This window comes from Excalfactoria chinensis, chromosome 2 (genome assembly GCF_039878825.1).
Source record: "Excalfactoria chinensis isolate bCotChi1 chromosome 2, bCotChi1.hap2, whole genome shotgun sequence".
NCBI classification, from domain to species: domain Eukaryota; kingdom Metazoa; phylum Chordata; class Aves; order Galliformes; family Phasianidae; genus Excalfactoria; species Excalfactoria chinensis.
In genome coordinates, this window is record NC_092826.1 from 128,353,600 (window position 1) to 128,370,839 (window position 17,240).

The 17,240-nt window shown below is 39.8% G+C and overlaps 1 protein-coding gene across 2 annotated transcripts in view; it reads right to left on the reverse strand.

Moving 5' to 3' along the window:
* Positions 1 to 933: 933 nt before the first annotated feature.
* Positions 934 to 17,240, reverse strand: part of KIF5B (kinesin family member 5B) — a 33,433-nt gene continuing 17,126 nt past the window's right edge. The window contains exons 12-26 of one of the 2 annotated variants that reach the window (XM_072327520.1): positions 16,988 to 17,181; positions 16,145 to 16,213; positions 14,868 to 15,074; positions 13,980 to 14,123; positions 13,055 to 13,240; positions 12,440 to 12,557; positions 12,051 to 12,112; positions 11,843 to 11,952; positions 11,389 to 11,490; positions 9,790 to 9,850; positions 9,626 to 9,697; positions 9,364 to 9,468; positions 8,646 to 8,862; positions 5,748 to 5,880; positions 934 to 3,493 (exon numbers count right to left, since the gene is read on the reverse strand). In XM_072327520.1, coding sequence (XP_072183621.1) covers positions 3,487 to 3,493; positions 5,748 to 5,880; positions 8,646 to 8,862; positions 9,364 to 9,468; positions 9,626 to 9,697; positions 9,790 to 9,850; positions 11,389 to 11,490; positions 11,843 to 11,952; positions 12,051 to 12,112; positions 12,440 to 12,557; positions 13,055 to 13,240; positions 13,980 to 14,123; positions 14,868 to 15,074; positions 16,145 to 16,213; positions 16,988 to 17,181 — 1,787 coding nt within the window. In that variant the 3' untranslated portion in view covers positions 934 to 3,486. Of the gene's footprint in view, positions 3,494 to 5,747; positions 5,881 to 8,645; positions 8,863 to 9,363; positions 9,469 to 9,625; positions 9,698 to 9,789; positions 9,851 to 11,388; positions 11,491 to 11,842; positions 11,953 to 12,050; positions 12,113 to 12,439; positions 12,558 to 13,054; positions 13,244 to 13,979; positions 14,124 to 14,867; positions 15,075 to 16,144; positions 16,214 to 16,987; positions 17,182 to 17,240 lie in introns of both variants that reach the window. The other variant, XM_072327519.1, reaches the window with a different exon arrangement.

The following is a 17,240-nucleotide window of genomic DNA, read 5'->3' on the forward strand; positions in this document are numbered from 1 at the left end:
GCTGCTGTTTGTCACCCCGGGAACGAAACATTAATGCTACCTGCATTTAACACACAGCCCGCTGTATGGGCTGCCGAGGGAAGCTGACAGCCCTCTGAAATAACGAGTGTGGGGGAAGAATTGTTTCTAGCCTAAACCTCCTGTGGTACAACTTGTGGCCATTTCCTCGGGTCCTGTTTGTTGCCTGGGAGAAGAGGCCAAGCCCTCCTCACCACAACCTCCCTTCAGGAAGTCGTAGAGTGCAATGAGGTCTGCCCTGAGCCTCCTCTTCTCCAGCCGTTTCGTGATAAACGGCGCTCGACCCGCACGACAGCAGCACAGCTGGCTGAAAAGGAGCCAGGCGAAGCGCCAACCGGGCAGGTTTCGGTGGCTCTAAGCGGCTGCAGCCCGGGGGGAGGTGAGGGCACGAGAGAAACGCAGCTTCTATGGGAGCGGGGAGCAAAAGCAAAGCGAACAACGCTGATCCTCGAGGCGTTTCGGCAGCCCCGCGCTCCCAAGCGGGCGCCCCGCAGCCGGGCTCCGCGCGTCCCCTGGCGGCCCCAGGCTGCCGCTCCATCGGCTTCCAGGCTCTCGTCGGGCCCTGAGAGGAGCAGCGGCTGCGCATCCAACTCGAGAGCGGTGTGGAAACAGAAATGAGGTCCTGGAAATTCCCCTACAGGTGACAGAGAGCTTCCATCTAAAATACAGCAGTGCAGCAGCAGCCACCGAAAGCAGAAACAACTGTTGTAAATCACAGTGAAAGGAAAAATAGCCTGCAAGAAGAGAACACCTGGGAGAGAGAAAGGTAAGAGGCCTACAGAGCATCGGAAAGGGACTGGAACAAAAGGTGAGGGATGTGATCACAGATTCCATAATTGGCCAGGAAACCTGTAAAGGGAATAAATACACCCCGACCATTCAGCACGCAGGTGGAAATGCAATGAACACACAGAGTTCAAAGGTTTTTCTTCTCTTTATTTAAACACAAATACATTTACAGCATGCAAGTAAGTTAAAACTATACGGCGTCTTCCCCAAACCAACCTTTCAATGCATCTTAAGTGTACTGAAGTTAAACCATCGTATTCCACAGGTAGAATTGTCCTCTCATGTCAAATTTAGAATCACACACAGCAGTGAGTCAGCAGTTCAGTTACACAAATAATTTAGTCGCTCACCTGAAATAAATATTATTTCACCGAGTTCCTGCCCTAAACCTTCCTGTAAAAAGCGTCATCGGGAGGAACGTACAAATAAGAACCATTTGAAGACTGCGAGTTTCAATAGCAGTGATGAACATTCCCTGTAGAGGCTGAAGGTTCATTTACAAAACGCAGTCGTCGTCCCGTCCAGCTGAGCTACGACAGCCAAACCTGAACACAAAAAGGTTTTTTGTTCTGCTCATTCCTTTTTACACTTGCAGAGGCAGTTTTTGGTAAACTCCAAACAAGGTTTAAAATAAAAAAGGTATAAATATAAAAAGGTGACGTACGCTGAGCTACGGATCGGTTACCATTCATTTAAGTTTTCACACAGCAATGTTCAGCACCAAAACCCACAATGATCACCTATGGAAATGAAACCCTCATTCACAGGCACAAGAATAAAAATCCTGCTTCATTTGGATGCATTTTAAAGAAAGTGGGGTTTTGCTTCTTTGATTGCAAGTCAACAGATGAAGGCCTGAACACCTGGAGTCAATGCAAACAGATAACAGACAGCGCCGTTCCCATTATGAGCAATCTCAGGTGAACAGCTTGCCGTTCCTTTCCTTTCCTCAGTGTGCTGTATTTGAACACGCTCTGAAACAACAAGCAAGTCTGGAGTGTTGGGCAGCCTTCAGCAACAGAAGCCTTAAAAGCTGAGAACTGCAACAGAAGTGACATTTCTGACCGACACACTCGACCTTTCAAAAACAAACTACGAAGAACTCAGACTAACGTAGATGTAGAAAACCAGCAGTTCAAGGTCTAACGTCTGACTACGCTCCATCAGAATGGAAGTATTTTCTCTATTACATAAAAGTTGAACACGAATTGCTGTCTGAACAGCCACAGGTCTGGGTTCCCACAACAATTGATGAATACCCATTAAGAAAACACCAACTAACGTTCAAAGCCATTTTAATCAGGCATGGAGAGCCATCCCAATTCATTCCATAACATTCAGTTCCTTCTTCCTCAAAGACCTGATAATTAATTTCTATCCAGAGGCCGTTCTAAAAATTATAGTGGCTAAACCCTATGAATAAGTTAGGCAAATCAGGCTAGAAGGTTTTAAAACCCAGATACAGCTCAGTGGGAATATCAGAGCTCAACCAACCGACCGACCAAAAAAACCCGTGTTTCATTTCATCAGCCGCTTTACAGGACTTTATTGCAAAGAGAAGAAAAAAGATCCAACAGCTACTACTTAGGACATTCCAAATACCTACTTACAAACGGATTACAAACACAATTCAGTGTAGTGCTTTATTTTTATTTCTAAACGCAGCTCTGGGACTTCCAGATACATCCACTTTAAGCCATATCCTTGATCAGGTGTATCTGAAACAGTTGCTGAAATTAATTGTAATTGGAAGTTAAAATTTTTTGCCCAAAGTTCAGGACTGTGTATGCAGTGGAATATCGAGTTACATTTCAGATTGTGCTCATTCCACTATTATTGAACAGCGAAAGTGAACCGTCACAGATAGAGACAAATGGACATAAAAGCTCGTTGGAATGAAGCAGAAAGTTTCCACTCCACCGGACTGCACTGTGTGTAGAATCGGGAACAGGACAGATGAGACCATCCATCGCCAAAGTCGTTTTTGTAAACTTCGGTTTGCTCTTAGTACTGTACAGGGTTTAATCCTAAAGCACCCGATAAACAGGCATCGAATCAGGTAACAGTGAATCAGCCTTGTTCATGTTGAACTCTTTAGTTCTGTGGTGCAGCGCTCACAGTGCCTTATGGCAGCTGTCGTAAGCACACTTCAGTATTCTTAGGCTGTACAAATAAGTTTAGTTCCAATGCTCTACGTAGCATCCCAAAAGAAAACCGTAATGTTATGCAGAGTGCCAATCTAGTTCAGTGGGACACGTAGTGTTATATCAAGTGATGGAAATGAAAATATACTCAAACACTGTTGCACATTCCCTAAGACAATAAAATGTACACAAAAGAAGCTAGAAAATTTGAACTAAGAGTTTCTCAATGTACATTCAGCTTGGCACAGTGCAGGCTAAATTTAAGACATGAAAGACAAACGGTGTAATGAGCAGAGCTACACTTTAACTAACACGTCATTTCTCAAGACGCCAAAATTGCACTCTAGTTTTTGTTTGTTTGGAGGGGAAGGGGGAATTCGTTAGCAGAATTTGGAGAGGGGAAAAGAGCTGTACAGGCCAGGTATAATTTATACATTTTCAAAAAATAATCCTACAGTCCCCAAAGGGAGAGTTTATTGTCATGGAATGACTCCCTCTAGACGATATCCAATCCTCCTCACGCCGCATTAACCTCTCAGCAACTGTAAATGAGAAAAATACAGGAGTTAAATGTTTGTACTTCACAAGCCAAAAAAGCCAAGCTATTTACACTTACAGTACAGCCACTATTTATACAGCTCTTAAGAGCTCAGTTCTTAAACCACTTAAATAAATGCTAATACAACATCTGCTTTAGAATGAGAAGTTACGCAACACAAAGCATTTAAGCAATGCTGGCAGTTACCAATACAAATTTACAGCAAGATAAGCTGACTGATATAATCGAGACCAGATACTCAAAGCAGCAAACATGACAATCCAGCCAATTCTATCTCACCTCCATTTCCTACAGCTATTGCTACTTCTCCAGGGAAGTGAGAACTGCCCGGGTACCACCTACCCACCCAACAGCTGCTGCTCTTTTGGAAGGATGAAGTGGGAACAAAGCACTAATGAAGTTTCTTTCTTGTAGGCAAGTCACAACTGACTGACTCTTCAATGAGCTGAGAACACCTGCAGTAAGTTGTTAAATGTCAGTCTCCAGATATTAAACAGCATATCGTGTTTCTACTGGACCAAGTTCTAACCCAACCAGAAATCCAGATGCTTGCGATCTTAGTATTAACCCTCAAAAAGAAAAAGATGACCACTGTTGTGCTTGTAAGTGCTAAACTCAGCATTATTATATAGCAACACGTAACGTGCTCATACAGAAAAAAAATCTATGAAAGCTTTAAAACTGCCCAGAGGGACTCTGTGAGCCCATTATATTATGTCACTGGTTTCTTTTGTCATTTCATTGTTTTTGTGGCGTTTTATTTTCCCCAACTTATCTTTCCTCTCCCTGACAATTTATCTACAAATAGTCCAAAAGTCCAAGTGCTAAGTCTCCTACTGAAATTCCCCATGACCAACAGTGAAAGTTTGTTCTTTAAAGCAAGATAAAAGCTCAAAATTCAGCTACTTATTGCTGATTATAAGGGTACTTAAACCACTTGGTAAAGAGGTATGACATTTAGTAGCATCTCTCTCTCCTAACAGATCTAGGTAGCACTGTTTTACCACAAACATCCACATGCTCCAGGCATCTAAAATAAAATCAATCAGACCTCCAGATGCCTCTGCATTGGACAGCTAAACTTGACTGCCTTCACAGCCACAGTAGCTGCAAGATTGGCTTCATCGAGCCAAAAATAATAATCAAACATCCACGAACTGCCACCTCCTTGGTCACCAAATGGAGTTGTTGCTCCAAATTAAATTACATTCCACTTCATACTTAAGATGAAGTTAAGAACGGCTACTGAACAGAACAGTGTTCCTCTAAGTAGTTCTGCAGCCTGAGCTTCTTCCCTTAATTAAAGCAAAAGACTTGACAAGACATTCAGCTAGCAACAAGAAATGAACAGAAATGAGATTAATATAAGCCACTCTGGAGCCATTCAAGAAGAAAAAGGCCAAGGAGTTCAGCACCATACAATCATGTTGGAAGGGTTTTCCAACTGAAGATCCTGATAATCTGAACTAAGAGTTCCTAGCAAATATTCTTATTAGGACACTCAAAAGTGAGGGTGATGACAGAGGAAGCAGCCAAGCTTTTCTGTTCGATGACCCATAAATGAACTACACTGCAGAAATTAATGAAAAAGAGACTAAATTCAGTGAATAACATGTATGAGTACCTGATTCAGTTTAATGACTTATTAAATTAGAGATGCAGTCTCAAGTTTAAAAGTGCACATATTGATTTCAACTGCTATAGCTGTATTTTAATCAGTACATTTAAATTTAGTGGACAGAGACATTATTTCTTCCATTAAACACCCACAAATTACAAACACACGAAACACGATACATAGTTGGCCAAAACTGCTAAGAAACAATGTATAAGAACAGGGCCTTCTTTATTTTATTACCCAATGCTTTTCTAAAGGGAACTACAAAAGCAAACTCTAGCAAGCCAGAATATTCCCAAATATTAGCTATTTGCTGTGGCTGGTAAAAAAATATATATACATATAAATATATATATACATATAAAAGCCAATAGGATATTGTTATTTTGTTCTAATGCAACAGAACTCCAGCATTACTGTTTGACAATAAGTGTTAGTTGCAAAACAAAAGCAAATGCATTAAGCAGATGCACACAGATACTGATTCTCTAACTATAAATTCTGGGCAAAAAAAAGTTGATGACTTTTCACGTGATTTTATGCAGAACGGACAGCAATGAAGCTGACACAAAAACAGTCCAGTAGTACATTTAAAACAAATCCTTTGAGCCAAACTTACACTTTGTCCTGCCGTCCTCCACCTCCGCGCAGTGCAACTGGCTGGCTGTTCTGAGTGAATGCACCTCCCCCACGAATTGCACTTGGATGAGTTGGAGAAGCTGCTGGATGTTGGCCAGGACGGATGGGCTTAGCTGCATGAAAAGAGACATGACTTACAGGTTTGCATGTAACACTCTCATCATTTAAATTTACTAATGCTTTGTTTTACAGTGAGCTAAAAGTGATAATAAAAATTGAATGCATTTTGAATTGAATGAAAACAAGATGAGGGAGGTGGTGTTTTCCAAACTTAGCAGATTAGTACTGAGCACTGAAAAACAGACACAGTGTTTCTTTTCTTGTCCGTACTAGAATTAAGGCTAACAAAGTTTTGAACAATTATTATCTTCATGCGTATTATCTGCTCCACCTAATGGATGTCCTTGTAAGAGCAGTTTCTTGTCAGGAAGAACTCAACTCATCACTTAAGTTTTATGAGCTTTATGTTCCTGTAAAGAATTTTAGCCCACCTCACTCCTACCACTAGTCAATGCTGCTCTGCCAGCAGCTCTGCAAATGGATTACTCCAGGCAAAACTCCCTTATAGACTGCTCCAGGCACTACTTACAAGCACGCATTATAATACTTGCTATACTTTTGAACTCAAAACAAAGTAGTTTAGACAAGCAATTCACATGCTGCATGTGCTTTCCTTAACTAAACCTGTTTGCAATGAGCATTGCACCAGTTCCTAATCTTATGAAGTTCTGACATATTAAAATCATAAAGGTTGGAAAAGACCTTTAAGATCTAGTTTAACTATACACCCACCACTAACAATGCCTATTAAACCCTGTACCACATCTACATGCTTCTTGAACACCTCTGAGGGCAGAGACCCCACCACTCCCCTGGGCAGTTATCAGTGAAGACGATACCCACCTCACCACAGTCTCCTTCCTTTCAGACAGTTGTAGAGAGTGATAAAGATTCCCCAGAGCCTCCTTTTCTCCAAGCTAAACAATCCCAGTTCCCTCAGCCACTCTACCTACACCTTGTGCTCCAGACCCCTCACAGCTTCATTGCCCTTCTCTGGACACGCTCCAGGGCCTCAGTGCCTTCCTTCCAGCTCAGGAGGCTGAGGATAACTGGTCTGACTATTCAAGACACATGTAAAGAAAACACTGAGAATTTGAACCTTTTCCTTATCTTCAGTCATGTTTTCCCACTGTATCCAGTAAAGGACACAGATTCTCCTTGGCTCTCCTCTCACTGTTAATATATTTGCAAAAATCTTTTTTGTTGCCTTTTACTACAGTAGCCAGTTTGAGCTCACGCTGAGCTTTTGCCTTTCTAGTTTTCTCCCAGCGCATCCTATCAACTTCTTTATGCTCTCCTTGAGTTGTCTGTACCTTCTTCCACAGCAGATAAAATCTTTTTTTCTCCAGGAGTCTCAGCAGAAGTTCCCTGTACAGCCACACTGGTCTTCCTCCCTGCCAGCTCATCTTACAGCACAGAGAGACAGCCTGCTCCTGCACCCTTAAGAATACCTTCTTGAGGAGCCATCCATTCTTCCAGGACTACTCTGCCCCTTCAAGTCTGACTTCCAAGGAACTCTCACTACCAGTGTCCTGAACGGTTCTAAGTCTGCCCTGTTGAAGACCAAGGCAGCAGCCTTGCTGACTTCACCAAAAATAGAGAGCTCTACTGCTCCATGGCTGCTCTGCTCAAGACAGCTCCTGACCACCACGTCTCCCCCACAAGTCCTTCTCTGTTTGTGAGCAGCAGGTCAAGCAGGACACCTCCCTCGGTAGGTTCTCTTAACAGCTATATCAGGAAGTTATCTCCCACATGCTCTATAAACCTCTGACTGCCACCTCTGCCCTGTGTTGTATTTCCGCCATTTATCAGGGAAGTTAAATCCCTCATGAGAACAAGGGCTGTTGATTGCATGACTTCTGCCAGTTGCTCACAGAACGCCTCTCCCATCTCTTCATCTTAGTAGGGATCTGTTATAGACCTTGTTGGTCTTCCCCCCGATCCTCACCCACAGGGACTTGACCTTATAATTCCCAGCCCCAAGCTCTACAACATCAAAACAGTACAATACAGAGAGCCATGCCCCCACTCCTCGTTGTCTGCCTATCCCTACTGAACATGTATTTAGGTTTCAGCAGACAGTTTTAGCTATAAAGCAACTATAGGTAGCAGCTACATCAGAGAAACACTTCTCAATTTCTGCTCAATAAGAAACTGATCTCCAGTAGCACAGGCCTAGTTCAATTAGACATTTAATTACAGGAGGCTTTATTCCTGTGATAAATTCACTAAAGAACTGTTTTGTTGTCTTAAATATCACTTGAGGCAAAGATAAGGCAGGAGAGCACCAGTCTTTGCATCATCACTCAGTGCATCCCAAAAAACAAAATCCAGTCCCCCCCCAAAAACCACTTCAGTCTGCAACAGCTCTTGATGTGCCTACAGAACACAAGTTCAACTCCAGCTCTCACTTCAGTTATGTTCAAATTTAAGGAAAGTGTATTGACTACTGAAGATCTGATCAAGGACAACAAAAAGGCAGGACCACAAAGTTCCTGCTACAAAAAAAGGCAAAAGAAGAACACAGGCACAGGTACATCCCTCTACAGGTCTCACACCCTGCTAGCCCTCAGTATCTGACAGCATAGCAGCAGGTGGGAAGGAAGACCTTCCCAGCTTACACAACAGATCACAGAAATGACCCGTTTGATGCAAAACATAACAAAACACACATTCAGTCCAACTGATAACCATAACAGAACTTGCAGAACAAAACACACCAAGTTCACACAAATGGATCCAACTGTGGCTGAAAAATACACACAGAAATAAATCAGAAGTGATGGAAGCTTTAAGAGCCAGTGGATTCTTTACTAACCAATCTGTGCAGAATGTCCTCGTCTGGCCATATTTTTGGATCTTACAGCTTCCTTTATACGGTCTACTTCCTGCTGATACCGTTTGCGATCACGAGATGCGTTCTCTTTGGCTTCCTTCAATGCAGACTCCAAAGCTTTAACTCTTTCAGCTGTAGCTCTAAGTCGCTTCTCCAATTTAGGAAGCTCACAGCGAAGATCGGCGTTATCACGTACCAGCTACAAAAACAAAATCCATTCGTTGCTTGGTTTTTCTCTTCATGGGTAGATCCAACCAACACATGATCCCCTGAACAGGCATATTGTCTAATATGTACAGTACAGTAGGGCACCTATCCTAGTGTGCTCAAACTTTTAGTAAACCTCATAGTTGAGCACTAAGACTGTCATTTGAAAATCTGTTACTATAAAAGAATATACTATGCAACACAGACAAAGCTGATGTGCTGTCACAGACAAGCAGGCATCCCCCAGATAGAGAAACTGACTTTTAACACATCAGCTTCAGTCTTCATTGGTTTAAATGCAACTATTTCATTGATATCTATTGAATTATTTTACAGGAAAACTTTAGCCTACTGTTTTATATCAAGAAATACATTCAAGACATCAAAATACTTTCAGAACAGTTACTTCATGAACTATGTGCCACCTCCAGGATAATGCAGTCTAAGTAGTCTGTTAGCTTTTGATTAAACCTGAAATTTGGCCTTACTGTACCTGCTTGTGAACCTTTGTAAGCTGTTCAAGATTATTCTCAAGAAAAGAGATCTTCTGTTTTTGTGCAGCACTGCCTCCTGTATCATCTGAGTCTATCTCAGCACTCTGCAGTAACAAAGAAAAGATACTGAGTACAAATCTGAATGTACATATTAAAATCAAACCAGAAAAAACAAACACAGATCAATAACAAACTCAGTTTTAAACTGAAATGTGTGCAACAATCTGAGAGAAACCAAGTACCATCACAGCACCAGATTACCTTTTTCACTCTAGTAGCCAGATCTTGAACAAATAGCTTCCGAAGATTGTGGAGAGTCTGAAGTTCTTTAGCCTACAGTTGAGGAGGGGGGAAAAAAAGAATTATTTCTGAAGGAAAAAAGCAAGTAATCCCATTTCCTTTGAAATACATTTTGATGAGCTTACCACAGTCTCTTCCAAGCCCTTTAAATCTTGCCTTGCTTGCTCCCGTCTGTCCTGCATAACCCTAAAAGAGAATACATTCATACTAAATCATCTGAGCAAAATTAAAAATGCTTTAGGAGACCAGAGTGGTAAACTACATGGTTCACATGAAAAACATTTTTCAGCTGAAGTCCTCAGGATTATGGATATAATCAACTGATGACACAACAACTCAAACTGACACGGAACAAAGGAGGAAGCTGCCAACTGCAAAGAGAGAAAGCTTCTAATACTGAAAGGATACGTACAAGTACTATAAGCTAACTAAATTATAAATGTCTAAAATGAGCAAAGAAAGATTTTTCAGAATTAAGTTCAGTAACACCAGTGAAAATTTTGTTCTACCAAAGCTCTTCAGTCATTTGTGAATGTGTTAAATATCCAGTGATGGATTTGAGATTTTCTCTTTTTGTTCCACCTCTTCACCTCCATTACATTTGCCAAAGCTTGCACCATAAGCTACAGAACCTGTTTCCAGGCATATAACCCAACAATACTGCTCTGCAAATCTCCTGTCTTCCTACTAAATGTGAAAGCATTCATTGCACTGTTAACACTCTGGAAAGTTCTCTTCATCCAGCCACATTACTGGATTTCAGTTAAACGACTAAACATCTGAGATGATCAGATATGCTACACAATCTGTCAGCATTCTATCTGTTTTCCAGACCTCACTGGAAAAGTAGCTGTAGGCACCTTATACAACTATTTAGGTCAATAAAATGTGAATAGTCAGCATTATTTCTGGTCTGTCCTTTGCCAGCACATTTCTGATGTGCAATGGAAAATAACTGAAGGAGGAGGACACAATATTGAATGAAATTTTAATGTTTCTTGCAGATCCTTGGAAGAGCAAAGTTTTTAACATAGCAAGTCCCTTTAAGAGACCAATGCTGTATATTTCTTTTACTAGCCTGCAAAACAAAATATGAAACAAACATGCGGTATCTTTATTAAATCTTCTACGACAAGAAAACCTATTGCAACTGACAGTGAAAGGTATACGGAATAAATAAGGTGGACTTTAAGACCACACTACTATTCAAATTTCAGTCAATTCAAGCAACAATGTATTTCACAGCAAAAATCCAGAAAAGAATGTGCTGATTACTGCTTACTAATACAGATCAATCAAGTCTGATTGTTTGAACTTCTACAGTTTAAGTCAGACCTACCTAACTAACTAAACCACACAAGAACTGGAAACATTAAAGATCTGTTATAATGTTAATGCAAGTCTCTTCTAGCCTTACAGCATGCAAAACTTAGCTGTAAAAATGGGAAGTTAACTGCTCCATCCTATAGCACATGAACACTGAAAAATACCATGCCTTTTGTCACATATACCATGACACCCTTGCACCCTTCATTATTTTACTTCCAGCTTTATATACTAAGGTGGTGAAAAAGGTTCTAAAAAGATTAATTTCAAGGTGGCTCTGGAGCCTCCCTCTAATAAGCATATTTATCATATAGTCAACGCAACTTCATCATATCAGATCACTAGTCATAAAGGAAAACTTCCTCCACATGCTTGTTTTGTGTGAGATTATCACTTACGTAAGTTCATGGAGTTTTCTACTTTTCTCCTGATCGGTTGCTTTCAACTTCTCATGCTCAACTCTAAGACGTTCCTGTTCAAGCATCATCTTCTGATTTTGGCTGAAGACGAAGAAAATAATCAGATGTATTTTTAAAAGGATGGGAAAGGAATTTAAATAGATATCCAGTATATATTAAGTTAAAGCAGAAAACACCTTTGTTGTATCACTATCATGACAAGCATCCAGAAATACATTTAAGTACAATCCAAGACATGTTGTCAATAATTAGAAACTAAGGCTTCTGATATGTTGTCACAGTCAAGTGAATCTACTGTAAATGACATCCAGTAAAGCGACAGAAGTAAGGTACTGTTGAAGAAAAACCCCTGCCACTTCTCCCCCATCCTCCCGTCCTTCTGTACTTGCCCAGTCTAGAGACATTTGCCATCACCAAAATGATAATTGCTTACTCTTGGAGTTCAGTGATAAGTTTCTCCTTTGCATCAACTTCATCTCGTAGGCTACTGATCTGTTTCTGATGTGTCTCACGATGGCTTTGAATCTGCTGTTCCACAGCTTGCTGTTAAGAAAAAAAACAGCATGTGTTATGCTTGCAGAAGTTGTTGTAATTTGTGCTGTTTAAAGAAAAAAAAAAAAAAAAGAAAGAAATTAACTTACCTTGACTTCATTTGCAGTTTGAACCTTATTTAAGTGCTCTTTCTCCATCTCATGGACTTTCTCTAAAAATGGGAGAAAAGAGAAGACTTTCCAGCCAGGCACCAAGGCTACCACAAGGAGAATGAAGGTAGTTCACCTTTCCTCCTCTCCCACACCTTAGAATTTGGAAGTTGTACGTCTGTGTGTATCAATTACAATCAATAACATCTTTAATCCTACTCTTAGTATCTGCAAGTACACATTCCTTTTGACTAGTTCTTTAAGTTTTGTAGCAAGAAGCTACCTTACAGCTCTGTCCTTCAATCTAGATTGACCAGTTTCCTTTTTATTGTTACTTATTTCAATTGGGGTGGAGGATGGACAGACAGACTACAAAAATCTGTTCTTACCTTGTGCTCGCAGTTGAACTAGCTCTTCATTAAGAGAATCCACAGACTCTTCCAGTTGTCTCTTTTTCTGTTCCACATTCTGAAGATATTCAGTCAGTGACTTGATCTTGGCTTCATGCTTTTAGAATGAAAAGATTCTTTTACTTCACAAATAGATATCATGGAATTAAATCTATATAAACACACTGTACTTTTTTTGGCAGGGAAAAGAGATGTGTTTGAATACATAAACCAAAATATAAAGAAATTGAACCACACATGTAATTACAATTTTGGTGGTAGTTAGGAGTCACACTGCTCATCCACCCTAACAACCACAATAAAGCAGCCAGTCATGTGTGTAAAACTACTGTAATATCACTGTTCTAATGCTGTCTCTCCCATTTCCAACTTGACATGCTAGAGCAGAGCACAAGATAGGTGAGATCTGTATTTGTAAAGGAACCCATGATGGAGAACATAAAGATTCTAGTAATTAATACAAATGTTACAAAAATACTATCAGGCTGCAAACATACTATGGAAATTCTAACATCCTGTCATACAACTACTCAAAAGCATCCAAACTTCAGAGAAAACAAAGGATACAGCTGAGTCCTGTAAAGAAACACTTACCTGAGAGATACGAAGTTGACAGGCAGCCAACTCCTTCTCATTTTCTTCCATTTTCTTATTGCTTTCAGCCTGTGTGCCTTCCAACTGTTTGCATCGTTTTACCATTGTTTTTACTTCTGATTTCATTTTGCTAATGTACAGCCTTGCAACTGTGAATTCCTCATCTATCATGCCAGTTCCCTCCGGCTGCTGAAAATTGTGGAATCACATTTAGAAAGCTTAGGTAAAGAAACAGAATTCATGATGAGGTAAAGCAACTTAGTGCCTAGCATCCTGGCACTCACCCCTACCAGTAATCACAGCACTCGGCATCAAAATGAACTTAAATGAATAACCTGGAAGTGTAACATGCTTAAAAGGTTACCTTCAAATCCCTTAGAAGCTTAACTGTAACAAACCTGACTGAAGTATTTACAACTTGCATCTTCAGGTTAACACCAAAAATTATCAACTGATCTAACCTAAGCTCTTGAAAGTAATTATTACTTTTGTTGTTATTGTTTTCTTTCCTAAGCTATTTTGTTTGCACAAAGGTAATACGTCACTCACAGCACTGCCTGTCCTACAGTCATCTTCTAAATTAAACTTTATTTCAGTTACATTTTCCACGTTTAAGGTAAGTAACCTTCCTACTGCCACTGCAGGTCCAAGACAATGCCCTTGAAACTGTCAAGGTCCTAAGGACACTATGAACGAAAACACTATTTCAAATACCATACCTGTTCTCTCTCATTTTTGCATAATCAATTTATTTTTTGGACCTGGTAAATCACAGAAAAAGCAAGAAATAACCTAATTCTGAATTTACTAATACATAAGGCTTCCCATGGTGGTTATTTTTACATCTCTTTGAAACCTCATCCTACCCAGCCACAGTGCACGTGTGCAATACACGGCACTAAAAATTGCATTGACTAAATCTTACCTTGACATCATTATTTCCTACTGCAATTCCTATTTCTGCAAGATCTTTTAGTAAGGAGGCCATCATCTCCGTTGCTCGTTTCTTCTGATGGTTAGTCATTTCTTTAAGCTTTTGAAGCTCTGCATCTATGCTAGCTAAAGTAACCTACAATAAAAATAATTACATTTTAATAAACAATACGTGCATTTTTAGAATTTATTTTTTTTATTACATAATATTGCAACATCAAAACATGCACCCAAGTTCCAGGAGTCTTTAAGAACTACTATTGCTCTCAAGCAGAACTGCAGTTACACTGAACTGCTGTGGATGCAGCAGCTGCAATTCAACAGCCTGTATGCTCAAAACTTGCCTGCTCTTGGTTTACCAGATTTAAAAGACAAGTGGGACATTTTACAGCAGAAACATTCCAGCAGTGCCAAAGGATAGTTACTGCATGGGTTTGCTGCAACAGACTGAGAACAACATCTTAATTTTACTTCCATATCCATCTCTTGGTTCTGTCAACACAAATCAGTACCAAAACTGTGCAGTCATCTCTGAATGATGCTGAGAAGACAAACAGCTTCCACAGATAGTTTCACTAAACATATAAACAAACTTTGATGCAGGAAGAAACCTTTCAGGACATATCAACCATGAAAGTATTTCCGCATTTTCATACAAGAGAGAAGAAGAGACAGAAAGAGCCGTATAGAGCTCTAGAGCTCATATTAGCCATTTAGGTAACCAAATCAGTTGTATTCTGGTATTAAACAAGTTTTAGACTTGTTTAAAAACTCTCATTTTCTCCTTGAAAAAAACCTTTGACTTCAAGAAAGATACACAGATAAAGGCAAGAAAAATTTATACATTGAAGATTCTCAGTAATCCAATCCATTTTCCTACCGATTTTTGGTTGAGTTCATCACTAAGCAGTTCATACTCCTTCGCCTTATCTTCTACTTCCTGAGACTTCTGATCATAATTGACAGCTAACTCTTCAAGAGCTTGCAGCACCTCTTTCACTTCCTCTTTAGAGGCATCATTTTCAGCCTGAAGGCGATTCAACTCAGCTTGCAGATTGTCTTGGTCCCGTCTAGTTGATGCTAGAAGCTACAACAATGACAGATTTATTTAAATAACAAATCATTAACAAGCATAATGCATTAATAAGTGAAATCTTCATGTTTTTACCTACTGAAACTGCTTGTACCTACTTTTTATTTTTTATAGTGCCTAGCATAAGAAATTAAGGATATTAAGTATAGGTACAATGAAATGCTTCCAGAACACTTCTGGCTCCTATAGTCTCTGCAAAACGGAAATGATTACAGACCAAGGCACTTCAGGCTAGCAAATGAAAACACACACAACATTGCAAATCCTCAAAAGAGATGCTGAATATTTCTCATGAGTCTAAAACTGTCAACAAATGAGCTCCAACTTTCAGCATTCTCAACTCATTTCCTTCTTGGCCAATACACCTAGTTTTTTTTTACTATTATTATTACTTAAAAATAAATAGCATTTGTCATTTGCTCCAACATCTTTGTTCAAAGAAATTGATCAGTGTTTACCCACATGTTTAAGTTATACTTGACATGTCGTCATAAGCATTTTGAATATTTCACTAAGTACATCCTTAAACAACAAAGATGTCCCTTTTTATTATGGGCCATAATATTCCACACATACCCGCTGTCCAACTTCTCTGCCAGTACAGCAATACTGACTATAGTCAACAGTAGAAAACATTTCTTACAGCAAATCAAAGTATCTTCAGTATTGACAAATTGCTAATTTTGTACAAAGATGACAACAGCCTATGTCTTGGTATAAAGTATTTCGCAGAACTGCAGGGGTTGGAAGGAACCTCTTCAGACCATCAAGCCCATTACCCACGCTAAAGCAGGATCCCTATGGCAGGTCACACAGGTTCCTTTTGTCTTCATGGATACTTAGGAATCAAGCATTCTGGCTCAAACGTAGCCAAAAGCACAGCGTAAGGGGAAAGAATGATTAAGGCGAGCATTTCAATTCAGGTTAAAACAACAACAAAAAAAACCAACAAACATTGTACAGTAATAAGCCAGCATCCTACTCCATAGTCATAACTGTGGCCCATTAAGAATATCTCAGAGAGTCAAAGAAAAGCAAAACGAAGGTACAAAAGCAATACTCACTTCTTCCTGATCCAACATTTGTGTTTTCAGTTTTTCTACCAGCTGGCTCTGCTGATTAATTTCTTCATCCTGCAGTTGAAGAAACTCTGTTCAATAAACTGACAAATACCACTGAGAAAAACAAACAATCCAAGAGAAGGTAGCATCAGGCATATAATCTTCCAAGCTCTAAGATGACTGGACAGCTCAAAGCAGTAAAAGCAAAGAAAACATACACACGTATAAAACACTGTGCTCCAAAGACAATATTTTTCCAACTGTGCTGTTAGAAATCTTCCCCAATCTATTTTAAGCTTCCAGAAACAATTCAGATTTAATGAGAAGCTTTTTGTTCTCCAAATTTAGTACAACTGTTTCAATTTTCAGTTATGTTCCATGCGTGCATATTTCACTTGAAAATAGCAGTTTTTCCTTCCAGCTAATTTTCCTCTGCTTACTCACTACCTTCCTCCTTCTGGTGCAGAATTAAACCAAGCAATCAGCTAGGAATGGTCACCATCCAGGAAGCATAAATACTAGCTGAAGTTCTCATGAATGTTTCCCCCTTTCATTATTCTCTCTCTTCCACCCGACCCCACTCCCCCCACATGATGGATCTTTGCATCCAGTACAATTTTTTCTAGTTTCAGCAAAGGGGAAAGAGCAACTAAGAAAGGATGCTCATTTTGGATGAAATCAAGCAATTTTAACACCACTCAGTCAGAACTAGAGAATTAGAGTAGGTGCTTCCGGCAAAAGTTTAAACAAGCTGTAGTAACAAATGAATACAGACAAATTAAGTCCTACCTAAAACATTCCAAGATGCATTTCAAAGAGATCTTATGTTAAATAAAAAAGGCACACCTTGTCATCCAGTTGTTTGTATAATTTGGCAATTTCTTCCTCACATTTTCTTCTCTCGGCATCAGTGAAATTGCCAGTTACTCCAATCGTGGTAGCTGGTTTATCATTAATAACGGTAATATCCTTGTCCACCGCAAAAGCTTCTAAGTTGGCCTTCTCCTTGTCAAACTGCTCATCAACAGGCACAGTCTCCCCTTAAATAAAGGCATATACACTTATGAAGTATTTTTAGCAGAGTTGGTCATCTTCCACC